General features: G+C 38.7%; 1 protein-coding gene across 1 annotated transcript; it reads right to left on the bottom strand.

The window, feature by feature from the left end:
* Positions 1-260: 260 nt before the first annotated feature.
* LOC104154586 (translation factor GUF1, mitochondrial-like) lies at positions 261-14,654 on the bottom strand (the record flags this gene model as incomplete). Its single annotated transcript, XM_009704194.1, has 10 exons — positions 14,534-14,654; positions 12,827-12,975; positions 12,538-12,618; positions 10,871-10,948; positions 8,544-8,627; positions 7,983-8,047; positions 3,797-4,000; positions 2,109-2,248; positions 779-902; positions 261-393 (listed from the first exon to the last, which is right to left on the bottom strand). Coding segments are annotated over exons 1-10 (1,158 nt in total), but the record flags the coding sequence as incomplete, so codon positions are not given.
* Positions 14,655-15,670: the final 1,016 nt, after the last annotated feature.

Here is a 15,670-nt window from a genome sequence, read left to right as displayed (position 1 = left end):
AAACCAGGAGAATTCCCATTTTCAAGGACAGATGTAAGACATAAAAGAGAGGGCTTGAAGTAGAAGGGGGAAAGAAAGTTAACATCTTTTTTTTAAAAAAAAAAAAAAATCTATTAAAAAACGTTTTGAGTTAAATACTGGTGTTTCTAATGTTTACCATAAAATATAAGTACTAGCCTACATTAAAAAAAAGTGTAGATTTTTATAATAGGAGGCTTTTAAGCTGCTTTTTACATAAAGTTGTAATAAATTTAACATACCTTTATCAACTTTGCTGAGGAAAGAATAGCTTTATATGGAACTGTAGGTGCAGTCAAAATAACAGATATGTTATACTCTTGCTCCAAACGTTGATTAAAAACTTCCATATGTAAAAGACCAAGGAAACCCAACCTAGGAAAAAAGTATCCTGTTGGTAAAAGTATATGCCCTGGAATTTTATAGTGGTTTCTTTTTGTTTTGTTGGGGTTTTTTTGACCCTCCAGCATGTTTATACTGCTAGTCTGGCAATATCAGGCAGAGCAAACAACCTCTAAAAGACCAAATCATCCCACAGTTTAATAGTGGTGAGTCTTGGAGAACAAAAACTATCAAATCACAACAAATTTCACACTCTCTGCAAACACAAGTATAAGAAAATCAAATGCTTTTGATCTTTACCTATCATTAATTTGCATTAAAGATCCTAATCTTTAATTAATTTTATCTACAGTTGACTTAAACCTGCATTCTCAAATCACAAACAGTTCCAAAAATGAAAGCAGTATGAAAGCCTTACCTCCATCCAGCTCCTAAGGCAAGGCTACTGTCACGATGAACAGTTACACTGGAGTCATTCAATGTCAGCCTTTCCAAAGCACTTTTGAGATTATTATATTCTGTTTGATCTACAGGATACATTCCTGTCAAAATATATTAGATAGAAGTGATGTGGTAGAGAGCTTTATCTAGTGTGTACTTAACTTTCAAATATGCCTCTTACAGTGAACACAGTAATAGAATCAGAAATCGCTTACTTTCTGTTCCAACTGGTTTTAAATGTGAAAAAAAAATCCCTTGTATTGTCTTTTTTTAAAAATTAGTCGAAATGAAATAGTTTTAGATTACCTCAGAATTAACATTCAAACCATAATGGTAAGGACACTGCACTCATCTAATCCTTCACAGTTGTGGAATATGCACAATTGAGTATAACCATTGTTCTGCAGGGTTGCAGTGTAAACATATAGCTTAACCATAACTGAATAAGCAGACAGATTTTACTGAGATATTCCTTCAAAGGTAAGAGTGAATGGCAAAAAAAATGCCATTTCATATGTTTCTGTATTTTTTTAAGATTAATAAAATCAGCTGTTTGTATAATTACTGCCTGAAATAAGTTCTACTGTATCACTTTTCACTTCACCATGTGTTCAGAAAATGTAGATTACTCTACACCAAGAAGCAACACACTTTTCTACATTCACTGACAGACCACCTAATCTCCATAAGACAGTCCAAGTGAGTTTTACACATGCCTTCACAACAAGTCTAGGAAATGATTTACAGAATTTATTTCTTTCTAAAGCCATCTTCCATAGCATTTGTAGTAGTTACTGAAGCTGGTGGCAACAGTTCAACAGAACTATTCAAGCTTAAAAAGTAAAAATATTTTATAGAATCATTCCAAGTATTAGCTTTGGCAGTTTACCATGCTTAACAAAAATGAAACAGCTGTTGATTTTTAAAAGGGGAAAAAATAAAATCACAATAATTATAGAAACCTGATGAAGAATTCCCAAAAATTGACTTTTTTTTTTAAGTCTCAACTCTTCTTTTCCAGCTATCAAGAGTTTACTGACATTAAAAGCAATAATCATGGCTAAAAATACATGTTAGTCTTGTATTCATACAAAACCAGTCTGCAACTATTATTAATCCTGTCTCTTAAGTCACCAGGAAAATTACACAAAGCTATATAAATTACATGCCTCCATAGCTTAACTTCGCTAAAATTCTAATCCTTACAACTCTTAATATATGCATATATTCTTTTAAAAGCTCTAACAGCTCTCTTGCTCTTGGTACTGGAAAAAAGTAATTCCGCTTTATATCAGTTTACTCCTCACCTGCAAAAACCATTGGCTTCGCTGACTTAAAGCCAGGCAAAGGTTCCACTGGCTGTTTATGCAAAAACAGTGTGTCTCCTATTTGGGCTTCTGTTACTTCTTTCATTCCAGCGATCAGGTAGCCCACCTGTCCAGCATATCTAAATAAAAATCGGTGTTATATGGACATGCTTCTTAGCATTATCAATATTTCCACTATTTGTCCTACTTGATTTAGCCCAACCAGAAATTCAAATAAATCACCCCCCTAAAAGCCCATACACAGTCTAGAAGCCAGATTTACATTGTTTCTCCTCTGAGTTGTAAACTGTCTCAAGTAGCTCTATTTCTGTTACAGGTAAACAGTACATTTATAGTTCTGGATTCTCCCAGTTTAAAAGCTGGACCTAGAAGGAGCTTCCCAAGGATCTAAGACACAGAATCCAGAACAGTTTCCAGCTGCCACCACAGCAAGCTTCATACACTATGAGGGAGAAACAAGAGACAAACACCCTCCATCAGCACATGATGCTGTTGGGAGAAGAACCCATGGTAGATAAAAACACAATGTACCGGTTTTGGCTAGGATGGAGTTAACTTTCTTCATAGCAGCCCTGTATGACGCTGTGTTTCGGATTTGAGACTAAAATGGTGTTGATAACATATCAATGTTTTAGCTATTGCTGAACAGTGCTTGCACAGTGTAAAGGCTTTCTCTGTTTCTCACTCTGCCCCTCCAGCAAATAGGCCAGGGGTGGGCAAGAGACTGGGAGGTGACACAGCCAGGACAGCAAACCCAAACTGACTAAAGGGATCTCCCATGCCATATAACGTCATGCTTGGCAACAAAAAAGGAGTGTAGTCTTTCCAAGGTGGCTGTTACTTGTAGACTAGCAAGGCATCAGTCTGCTTGTGGGAGGTGGTGAATAACTGATTGCATTTGCATCGCTTGTTTTTATTTCTTTTCTTTTTCCTTCACTTACTAAATTGTCTTTATCTTAACCTATGAGTCCCACCTCACTTTTGCTCCTCCACTTCTCTCCCGCACCCCACTAGGGTCGGGGGAGTGAGCACGTGGCTAGTTGGGTGCTCAGTTGCTGGCTGGGTTCAACCCACCAGACACAGTAATGTAGTCTCACTGAGAATCTCCCAAGAAAGTCATTACACATACTTAGATGCAAACTGGTGAAACTTCTCCACTAATTCTAAGTACCTGATTTTCTTCCCACTGCTGCCATGAGGAACCAGTTTCTGGAAGCTGTCGTATTCATGGATTTTAAGTTTTCCACCCTCAAAAACATGCTGCAGCAATAACTAAGATGAAGCCCCATTCCCTTCCACTCTCATACAAGGTAGTTCCTAGAAATAAATTTGACAGCTGAATATGAGTATCAAATGCTACTCTTAAAAAAACCTAGCTGTCCAGATGTTCCATGTACTATAGAGGACAGAATGGCTTCCTCCCTCTAGCAGTGCCCAAAAAGCAGTCCCCAAAAGCTTGGGCCTCAGCAAGCCCAAAATTAAAAAGACTGACATTGAGCATTAAATTACAAATAATAATCATTAAAAAACCCACCACCAAAGAACAAGAACAAAACCCCAGACATCTCCCAGCCTTTACCACTCAAAGAAAACACCAAACAGAAACGTAGGATTTTGTACCTTACACCAATTTATGATTTGTTCCACTGTAAGAAATTTTTACTTACAGCTTATGTGTTGGCTGTTCATTTGGAGTCAGAATTCCAACTTCATTAACTTCGTATCTTTTGTTTGTGTGCGCAGACACAATTTTATGCCCTTTCTGAATCTCCCCACCAAAGAGTGCAATGTTAGCTATAACACCTCGGTAGTGGTCAAAGGTGGAGTCAAATACTAGGGCTTTCAATGGATGAGCAGTTTCACACTGAGGTCTGTCACAAAAAATTTAAAACAATACATTACACAGCATGCTTTTCATTCAATATTGAATAAGCAAGCACCCCCACCTCAAAAACTTTCATAGAATACCGGGTTGGAAGAGACCTCAAGAATCATCTGGTCCAACCTTTCTTAGCAAAAGCATGGTCTAGACAAGATGGCCCAGCACCCTGTCCCGCCAAATCTTAAAGTGCATCCAATGTTGGGGAATCCACCACTTCCCTAGGGAGATTATTCCAATGGTTCATTGTTCTCACTGTGAAAAACTTTCCTCCTGTGCTCAACTGAAATCTCCCCAGGAGTAACTTGTACCCATTACCCCTCATCTTTTCCATGTGACTCCTTGTAAAAAGGAAGTCTCCATCTCCTTTGTAGCCACCCTTTAAATCCTGCAACATGGTGATAAGGTCTTCCCTAGGCCTTCTTTTCTCAAGGCTGAACAAACCCAGTTCTCTCAGCCTTTCCTCACATGGCAGGCTTCCCAGTCCTTTGATCATCTTTGTGGCCTTCTCTGGGCCCTCTCCAGCCTGTCCACAGCTTTTTTGTATAGCAGGTGCCAAAACTGAACACAATATTCCAGGTGTGGCCTGACAAGCACTGAGTGGGATAATGACTTCTCTATCTCTGCTGGTGATGCTATTGTTGATGCAACCCAGCATCCTATTCTGTCTTTGCCACAGCAGCACTCTGTTCACTCATATTGAGCTTCTTGTCCACCAGGACCCCCAGGTCCCTTTGCACAAATCTGCTCCCAAGACAGGTAGATCCCAACTTGTGCTGCACTCCTAGATTATGTTTACCCAGGTGCAAGACCTTACATTTGTGTTTGTTGAATTTCATAAGGTTCTTGTTAGCCCACTCTTGCAGCCTATCCAGGTCTTCCTGCAGGGTGACTCTCCCTTCCGAAGTGTCCAATTCCCCACTCAGTTTGGTAGCATCAGAGTATACTTGATCCCATCATCCAGATCACTTATGAAGATAGTCAACAGCGTTGGGCCCAATATCGATCCCTGGGGGACCCCACTTGTAAAAGGCTGCCAGTTCGAAAAGGAGCTGTTTACCACCACCCCGAGTGCAGTCCCTCAGCCAGTTCCCCACCCACTGCACAGACCACTTGCCTAGACTGTAACACATCAGTTTCTCAAGGAGGCAGCTGTGGGAAACCATATCAAAAACCTTGGAGAAATCCAGGTAGACAATGTCCATAGCTTACTCCACCTCAACTAAGCAGGTTACTTTGTTGTAGAAGGTGATCAGGTTTGTCAAGCGTAATTTGCCCTTGGTGAATCTACACTGGCTTTTCCCAATCACATGCTTCATTTTACTTGTGATATCCCAGGGAGGATTCGTTCCATAACTACTTTCCCAGGGACTGAAGAAAGACTGATGGGCCTGTAGTTTCCTGGATCATCCTTTAAGCCCTTCTTGTAGAGGGGTGTGACATCAGCCTTCTTCCAGTCTTCTAGGATGTCCCCCTATCTCCACAACTTCTCAAAGTTTATGGAGAGCAGCCTCACAACAACCTCAACCAGCTCTCTTAACACCCTTGGGTGGTTATTTTCAGGGCCCATCAATTTGTAGGGGCCAAGCTCCTGTAACAGTTCACATACCAACTCTTCCTTCACTGACATGGGTCTGTGTTTGCATCAACCTGGATTTTTGTTCCCAAGGCCTGGGGCCCAACAGTAAAGACAGAGGTGAAGAAAGTGTTGAGAACCTCTGCCTTTTCAGCATTGTTGACAACTAATTCACCTCTCTTGTTTAACCACAAGCCAATATTTTCCTTATGTTTCTGCTTGTTGTTTACACACCTAAGGAACACTTTGTTGTTGTTTTTGACATCTCTGGCCAATTTCAATTTAAGTTGAGATTTTTGCTTTTCTAACTTCATCTCTGCATGCCCTGGCAATGCCCTTGTAGTTCTCAACAGGTATTTGTCCACTTTTCCATCTCTCATAAGCTTCTCTTTTGTTTTTGAGCAGACTGAGCAGCTCACACTTAAGCCAAAGGGGTCTCTTGCTCCACCTACTTCCCTTACCTTTAAAGGGGATGAACTGGTTTTCTGCTTCCAGGAGAGCATTCTTGAAAAACTCGCAGTACTTGCTAGCTCCTATATCCTCCATGGAAGCTTCCCACAGAATCCTTCCCAAGTGAGCTCTGAGCAAGCTGAAGTTTGCTCTTCTAAAATCTAAAACCTTTGTCTTAGTACTAACTTTCAGCATGCTCAGCAGGATCCCAAACTCCACAATACTGTGATCACTGCAGCCAAGGCTATCACTGACCGAGATATTACAAAGCAGGTTTTCTTGGTTTGTGAGTGGCAAATCCAGCAGTGCCTCATTCCTGGCTGGCACATCTAACATTCATATGAGGAAGCAGTCCTCTACACATTCCACAAACTTGATGGATGACATGCGAGCTGCTGTATTGTTCTTCCAACAAATGTCTGAGTAGTTGAAGTCAGCCATAAGAACCAGGTTCTGTTGACCCGAAGCTTGCTTTAGTGACCCAAATATCACTTCACTGGCCTTCCTGTCTTGGTTTGGAAGTCAGTAGCAGATGCCTACTGTAAGATCCTCCTCAGAGATGACCCCTCTGATCTTGACCCAGGGGCATTTGGCAGGGCCTCCACAATCGCCATAGCTGACTTCTATACATTCAAGGTTCTCCTTCACATAGAGCACAACTCCTCCTCCTCTTCTTCCCTGCCTGTCTTTACGAAACAGCCTACAGCCATCCATCGTGACCCTCCAGTCATGTGAGTTGTCCCACCATGTTTCAGTTATTCCTACAATATCATAACTTTCTGACCGGGTGCAAAGTTCCAGTTCCTCCTGTTTCCTGTTTATTCCTCAGGCTGCGTATGTTGGTATATGTAGACTTGAGGCGGTTGGTCTTTTGGTTCTCCATCTTGGGAGGCACCTAAGGAACATTTGTCGCTGCCGGAGTTGCCCTGGCTTATTCCCCAGTTGGTTGGAATGGCGTGAGCATTGCCGCTTTGGACCCCACCCCCCAGGTCCTTCAGTTTAAAGCCCATCTCAGCAAGTTGGCCATTTTCATGTTAATATAGATAAAACTACCGAGTAATTTTCAGTAAATACATACCACAGAAACATATCAGTGTTTCACAATGTATTATGTAGCAAATCTTTATATTTTATTTCCCCCACATGCAACAGCAGTACAAATAGAACAAAAACAAATGCCCATGCATCATACCTATTTCACAACACGTAAAACTGATGCTTAAAACATCATACTATAGGGGACAAGAAAAATTCAACAGTGACATTCCAACAGCTGCGTTCACAATAAAGTCCACTGATATTCTGCCAACTTTCATAGAAACCTAATATCAGATTTTCATTGTGGTTTAACTATAATTATTAATTATTATGAGGACTACAATTATGAGTTAATAGTAGGAAAAAAGAATGAAAAGCAGTATGCTAATTGAAACTGAATTGTAATTTAGCAGCTCTGTCATCAAGTTCTTAGACAAAAGTCCATTTTAAGGTTCAGGATATGAAAGTCTAAACACAGCATATTTCTATTACCTTTATTTCAACAATACAATGTTCAAAAGGAGTAACAGCACACACCCTCAAACACCAAGTTTCATGGAAGCTATATAAACAGTCATAAAAGTATCACCTTTAGTGGCTTACCTCTTATCTTTCATTTCAGAGGAATTAGTTTTCCTCTCCTGCTTCTTAAGAATAAAGAATTCTTCTCTGCTGACACTCAGTCATTTCTTAAAAGGCAACTCAAATATGAAGTGTCATTTTTTCTGATTTGCAATGCAAAACTGACTTAACCAGCTCCAACATTCGATTCCTCTCACATCTCTTTATTTGAAGTATTCACTTCAAATCAGGTGAATATTAAGTGCAAAACTACTGCCAATACTGTATAAACGCAACTCATGGTTTCCTAATTAACCTTATAAGGTTTCATAATTAAATACAAACTTACGGTGGAATCTTCTCAATGACCTTTTGAAGAACTCTTTCAACATTTGTTCCTTGTTTAGCAGAAATCTAAAACAAGTCCAACAACAATTTTATAAGGCATATGTCTTACACTCATTCAGTATCTATATTTAATAGTGTCACATTTATTTAGACAGTTTTGGTGGCCACAGATAATACCACCCATAAAAGCATTCTGAAGCACACTTTAGAATGCTATTACTATGAAATGCTTCTTTGATTATCAATTATTCTGCAACATTTTTCTCTCCTGAATGGCAATTATTGTTACGGTAAAAATGTAAGCAATTTATGGACTCACAATGAGAAATAATTTAAAATCTACCTGATACTATTCATCAAGCCATACTAGAATTTTTAACCAAGAAGTATGTTCTCCACTCTTCTTTTCCAAGAGACAAACTAAAGAAATTCATGTATGTCAGACAAAGACAGGCAGACAGATGGCACCCTGTTCATTTACTATATGTACATGTCTTTCATTAGCTACAGAGTAGATACAGTTATACAATCAGCCATGTTATAAAACTTTAAGAGATCTTACCCTTACACATTCATCTATAGGGATATCAAACAGCTTCTCAATTTGTTTTTCAACTCTTTCAGGATCTGCATTCTTCAAGTCAATCTGAAAGACAAAAAACTGCTAAATACACAGGCAATCATGTCTTCCATATGATTCAGCACTGTAGTTCCCAAATATATAAGTCAAGAAACCTCTATGTATTTACGGGTAAATACTGGATGTCTTCAGGAAAAGATCTTTATCAAGATTCATTTTAGAAAAAGTCTTCCTTGCTTGACTTCAGGAAGGATCCCCTCTGTAACTAGACTATTTGTTGTTTGTTTTATTAGGCAAAACACCTTTGTCCAAGAGCTGGTAAAAAAAAAAATCTTTATTTTACAGAGTAATTTGAAAGCGTGCTACCTATACTGTTTATAGGATCAAACATTAAGTACAAATCCACAAAAAGCAATTAACTTAAGCTGAGCAATACCTAATCTTCTGATTCCAATCATATAGCCTACAAAAATTATATAAACCACAACATTTGGATTTAATTTAAAACTAAGACTACACTTCTTACAGTTCCTAAATATTGAGATCCTACTCAGGTAATCTCCTCTGTGTACCATCATTAACAAAAAGAAAAAAAAAACAAACAAAACACTAAAGCACATGGAGGAATATATGGATTATCATAGCAAGAACCTTTGAAGTTACATCTGTAAAAAGCCACTCAAAGATTGATCACAAAAAATTATTTTAAATGGAAGGAGTTCCAGTGTTAATGAACTGGTGCATTTAAATTATGATAGGCTACAGGATTGTTACATATAGCCCAAATTATCTAAGTCCTTCATATCCACACACCTTCCTATCCACAGTTAGGAGTCTTAAGTGTTCTCAGGTTAAAGAGTCAACTGACAAGGGATGCAGAAATTATACAAGTTACTACGTCACTAAGGCAAATGTATACATACAAGACAACCTAAGCTCACACTGACAGCCTTCTAAATCACTCACATCTGTAATTTCCAATTTGAAAATCACAGCTGTTAAAAGTCTGGTATTTCAAAAAACAGGATTAGTACTGTCCAAAAGCCACATGACAACCAGCCTGCATGCAGCATGGCAGAGCACATGCTGGTTAACCTGCACCTTTCTGGCCGTTCATGTCCAAATCACAAGCACCCCATGCAACACCCCAGGCTTGTGGAAAAGTAGCTAGGAAACTGCCTGGCAGAAAAGGACCTGGAGGTGTTGGTCGACAGCCGGCTGAACATGAGCCAGCAGTGTGCCCAGGTGGTCAAGAAGGCCAACAGCATCCTGGCTTGTATCAGGAATAGTGTGGCCAGCAGGACGAGGGAAGAGATCATCCCCCTGTACTCAGCACTGGTGAGGCCGCACCTTGAGTACTGTGTTCAGTTTTGGACCCCTCACTTCAAGACAGACCTTGAGGTGCTGGAGTGAGTCCAGAGAAGGGCAACAAAGCTGGGGAAGGATCTGGAGCACAAGTCTGATGGGGAGCAGCTGAGGGAGCTGGGGTTGTTTAGCCTGGAGGAGGCTCAGGGAAGACCTCACCGCCCTCTATGACTAACCTGAAAGGAGGTTGTAGCCAGGTGGGGGTCAGCCTCTTTCCACAAGTAACCAACGATAGGACAAGAAGAAACGGCCTCAGGTTGCGCCAGGGGAGGTTTAGATTGGATATTAGGAAAAATTTCTTCACCAAAAGGGTTGTCAAGCACTGGAACAGGCTGCCCAGGGAAGTGGGGCAGTCACCACCCCTGGAGGAATTTAAAAGACATGCAGATGTCGTGCTTAGGGACATGGTTGAGTGGTGGACTTGGCACTGCTAGGCTTACAGCTGGACTCAATGATCTTAAAGGTCTTTTCCAACCTAAATGATTCTATGAAAAGCCCATACTAGCTAAATATTCTCACCTGTATTTAACATCAAATCAATCTGAAACCCTAGAATGCCACAGCTTCAACTTGTTCTCATCAGGATAAAATAGACAGTATGGAGTATTACCTAAGTGGCTTCTTTGTTTGCACATTATAACTGGTTCAGATTTCCTTATCAAGATACAATTTACACAATGCTTCTGAACTTGATTTACCATACAGACTCCAGTAATAATTTTTCAGTGCTGCCTGTAAAATGCTTCTACATGTATTTTATGAAATAAAAACTGAAGTTTCCAGCAACTACTAAAAAATATTAAACAGACAACAAATACACAAAGTTCTTATTACATTCTAGTTATTTTTTCGTTATATACTTCCATTTTAGGACACATTTCTTATCAATCTTCTACAGATTTAAACAACCCAACTATTTAATGTGAAACTAGAACTTTTATTACCTTATTTATGACAGGAATTATTGCAAGCTGTGCTTCAAAAGCAAGATAGAAGTTTGCCACTGTCTGAGCCTGAATACCCTAGAAAATAAGCATTAAAAAAGTTTAACATGGAATCTTCCCGAGTTTTGGTAGTGGTTTTTTTAGGCATACTATACAATACAAGATTACTTCGCTATTCTATCCACTCCTTCATTTGGGGGATGGAAAATAAGTCAAGGTTATTGATTATATACGTTGCAGAGAAAGAAAACAACATTCCTAATTATAACTTCTCATAACCTAAATGTAAGTAGATAAACCAATAATGCTGTATGTGTGACCACTTACATGGAATTATTTACAGATAACACAGTATTATGCATACGTTATGCACCAAGTACACCAAACAGAGCTCAAAAGGTTATGGTGAGCGGTGCAGAGTCTAACTGAAGGCCTGTAGCTAGTGGTGTTCCCCAGGGGTCAGTTCTGGGTCTGGTCTTGTTTAACTTACTCATCAAGAACATTTATATAAAAAAAAAAAGAATGCAAGACCTACATCTTGAAAGTTACCTCCCAAATTCAGGCTGGCAGGATAAACAGTAACTTTTTCATTATAATTGCTGAGTTTGTAAGTATTCTGACTGAAAGGTAAATACAGAATACCAATCACATAATATTTAGATGTGACATCATAAAAATATATACACATTAAATACAAAAACATCAGCAGATTTAGAAAACATTTATTATCGAAGCTTACTTAAGAAGTCCACTTGCCCAACAAGCTAGGAAGGAGCATGGGTTCATAATCATTGCAAGTAAGTTAGCTTTTTGGGTTTGGTTTTGGTTTTTTCATAAAACAAGGAAAAAAGTAGCATTCATTTGACTCTTGTATAATCCAGTCATAAATATGCCATAGAGAAAATTTTCACAAAGTATTTTCATCGTAATTTGTCCATATTTAAAATCATGGTCACACAATCCTCATAGTCTAGTCTGTTAACTGATTCTTTAAAATGTTTCTAGCACTGTACAAATAAAAATACAGCTAAGATCTCTAATTTCAATTTCCATCCTCGTATAGACTTCATCTGTAAATTTACAGCATATCACCTTACAAACATTCACTTCCTCACTCTCCTGCTTCTCCTGAAAGGTCAAGAACGTATTAATCTAGTGGATATAAAACTTCTCAAGCTTCCAGAATAAATTTATTCATATTTGGCTTATAGCATCCTTTAGCTTTAACATTGCCAATATTGGTTTGTATTACAGAGGATCAAAAACACAACAGCAATTAGTTGGTGGTCAGTTGAACGAGTCATCAAGCTTTCCAACAACAAACTAAAGGTGCTCAAATGGGTATTGGTACATTAGCTAAAAGTTCTCCAGACTGCCATTTGCAAAGTTCCTGCTCTGTAAAAAAGTAGGATCTGATTCTTCACCAATCATGTGCTTTTATAGCTATGTCATAGAACTGCGGTATCTATCGACATATAAGTATTTGTCTTTAGTTTTTTTTTTTTAAAAACTCCTATTAATCTTTTTCTGAAACATAGTACTTTTACGGAGATAGACCACTGATAAAACACTGATGGAAAAAATAAAAAAAACCCAAATCTTCTCTCTAAGGTTGCTTAAAGGAATGACTGAAATTCTAAGTAGAAAACGAGAATTAAGAACTCCACCTCATTTGCATCCACTACAAGTATGACACCTTGACAGGCAGACAGTGACCGTGATACTTCATAGCTGAAATCTACATGGCCCTGTGGAGAAAATAAATGTTTACAATTTCAGGTATTTCTAGAGTCTTTTCAAAGATTTCTATATTACAATGTTTTAATTTGTATGTATGTTCACAATTCTTACAAAAAAAGAAACTGAATAAACATAAGAAGGCAGAAATCTCCTACTGTTTTAAACATAAGGACATTTAGCTTTGTGCAATTTAAACACTGTTTATACTTAACTTACTGGCGTGTCAATAAGATTTAAGAGGTAGTTTACTCCTTGATGACTGTAAAAGAGAGATGCAGATTGTGCTTTAACTGTAATTCCTCTTTCGCGTTCCACTTGCAGTTTATCCAGCACTTGTTTATTACGGTCTGTTTTAGCAATTGTTCCTAAGATTAAAAAAAAGCTTTATTACCTCATTTAGTACATTAGCTCTCAAAATAAATAATTATTGAAAATGCCATTAACCAGGAGAACATGGGACCTGCAGGTGCAAATGAAGCTTTTCCATCTGATTAAGCAAAACTTAGATTTTCATTTAAAAATAAAATTATGCTTCATCTCTTAATATTTCTTAAATAAATTTTCACATAAAGTCATATAAAATACTTCCCTGCATAAGCAGGATACAAAACATCATGTAAATCTAAATTAGAGATTAAGAAGTAGCAAAAATTCCATTCAGCGCTCAGTAACTTTGATGTTTAAAGAAACTTCACCTCCTGTCACTGGAGAGGAGTTCTGTGGCCCACAGCTCCAACCAGTGCCATTCTCAAGTGCAAAAAGAGCATTATCACAGTGCTTGACAGACCTGAATTCAAAACTCCATTCTATCACAGGCATCAGGTAAAATTGCCCATAATGACACACAGGAGGTAATCATAAAGAATAACTATGATTAAAAGCTTCTCTCCCAGGTGTTTTTTTTTTGTTCACCCCTTAAATAAGAAAAGTAAGACTCTTCGAATGGGTATTTCCAAGTAGCTAATGTATGCTCTGCTCTGAAATTAGTCACCTCTTGGGAATAGAGCAATTGCTTTACAGCTTACCTTAGAACACCTTCTAAGGCAACCTCTGTCTCTCTCTTCCAAGGAAAACCTAGTTTCAGAGTCACTTAGATTTACGAAGATCCCTTAGCACTTCTGTTTCTCACTTTCATTTTAATAAGGGGTAGTTTTCCTTAACCTCAACAACATCACAGAAATAAAAACACTGAAGTCCAAAAAATACTTCAATGATGGCAAAATAAATACCTCTGAAGATGTGAGTAACACAGCTTCACCAATACTTAGTGAAGGAAAAATCAAGTCTATACAGTAGCTGAGAATCCATGGAATTTACACTCAATTACTGGCAGTTATTCTACACACTAAATCTAAATCAACATTGGGCTGTACATTTCTAAAACTTACAATGCAGCATCATATCAGCTTCAGTACCAGTGAGCTCCACCACCATGAAAGGCAGTAGTTCATGGTTTGCTCACAAGAGGACATACCACTACTTTCATCTAAGTATAAGCAGCTGAAGCTCCTCTCTGTTTCAATGAAACTTTTGAAAACTACTCTGTCCAGAACTCCTAGGTCATGACAGTCCTCCCTTCTGTCCACCCCAAACACTGGCAGCAAATATCATAAACTTGCTGTGTACTGGTCTAAAGGACAATTGGTCAGGAATAACAGGAGTAGCATCTTGAACAAGAAAGTACACTCCTTTTCAGTCTCTTTCTAAAATAAGTATTTCCTTAGCCCTACCTGTAGGAGGATCTCAACCAGAAAGTCCATCATATTCACATCTGCAACACTACACAACTGGCAGCCTAAAAGCATAAGTAACCTGGCACTAGAAGAGCAGAGATATTAGAAATTTTAGTAATAATCAAAGCTACAGAAACTTACACACCATCTCACATGTCAAGAAAAGGTAGTACAAAATGAGAACACTTACCTGTAAGTTCCAACAATCTGTCTGCTAGTGTACTTTTGCCATGATCTACATGAGCTATAATACTGAAGTTTCTAATAGTTTCAACTGGATACATCGACATATCTAATTTTTCCTGAAAAACAGAAAATTATTTTCATAAACCATGGTTACAGTCTCTATGAACAATATGACCTGTCCTTTAAAAAGGAATTAACTCTTCTTCTCTACAAGAGGCATAGGTTGAATAGAGATATAAAGTGGTCATCAGTGTTTAAAATGCCAGCATTTCACTTTAGTCATACATACATATACATTCATTACTCTGAATAATCGGTAAGTATGCTGAAAAGTGTTGTGAAAGGTACTATGTTCTTATGAATATAGGGAGTTGGAAAACTTAAAACAGTTTCAAGTTAGTTAAACTACTAAATTTAAGGATTAAGAAAGCTGGATTCAGGGGACCATTAAGGACATCATTCTTCACGAGCACAGTACGAATACAGCGACATTACCTAGCAGCTCAAGTAGCCATGACCTTATCATAGACAGCAAGCAGACTTTGTGGAAAAGAAAGCTACAGGTAACACTTATCTTGCTCAGTTTTAAAAAATGCAGAACACCTTCCTTGGTTCACACACAGAAAGGTCCAACACTAACAACCTTTTCTGTTATTTCTGTTCATTCCAAGTAATATGACATTTTGAAGAAAAGCAGCTTCTTTGCTTTTCAAAGCTTTCAGCATCAGGAACCAGGAGACCTCTAATAGTAACACTTTATTGAAAAACTCTGGTCACCGATTTCAAGATATACACAACACTCATCTGTCTTACATAGGCTATGCATGCAGCTCTAGGCTAGGAAGAGAAAGCAAGCCCGGAGTTCTTTGCCAGCATCAATATACAGCATTAAGCAGCATTGTCTGCCGTGTCCCTTGCAGCATGCCTCGGCTTGGAACGGCAAGTCCTCCTGCTGCCACGGGGCCGCAAACGCCTCTGCAGCGGGAAATAAAATACCTACTCCAGGATGACATCGCCTGTCTGGAAAAGCCACCTTCTACACGCAGGACCGCTGCCTTTGGGGACTCGCTGCAGGCCAACCTCGGGCAGGCGAAACGACTCCCCATACCCCATTCCTCCGGCGGGCAGCCCTGAGGACTCA

The sequence above is a fragment of the Cariama cristata genome, unplaced genomic scaffold, assembly GCF_000690535.1.
Source record: "Cariama cristata isolate BGI_N322 unplaced genomic scaffold, ASM69053v1 scaffold2217, whole genome shotgun sequence".
Classification (NCBI taxonomy): Eukaryota; Metazoa; Chordata; class Aves; order Cariamiformes; family Cariamidae; genus Cariama; species Cariama cristata.
The sequence above is the reverse complement of the archived record's forward strand: the minus strand, read 5'-3'. Positions and strand labels throughout refer to the sequence as shown.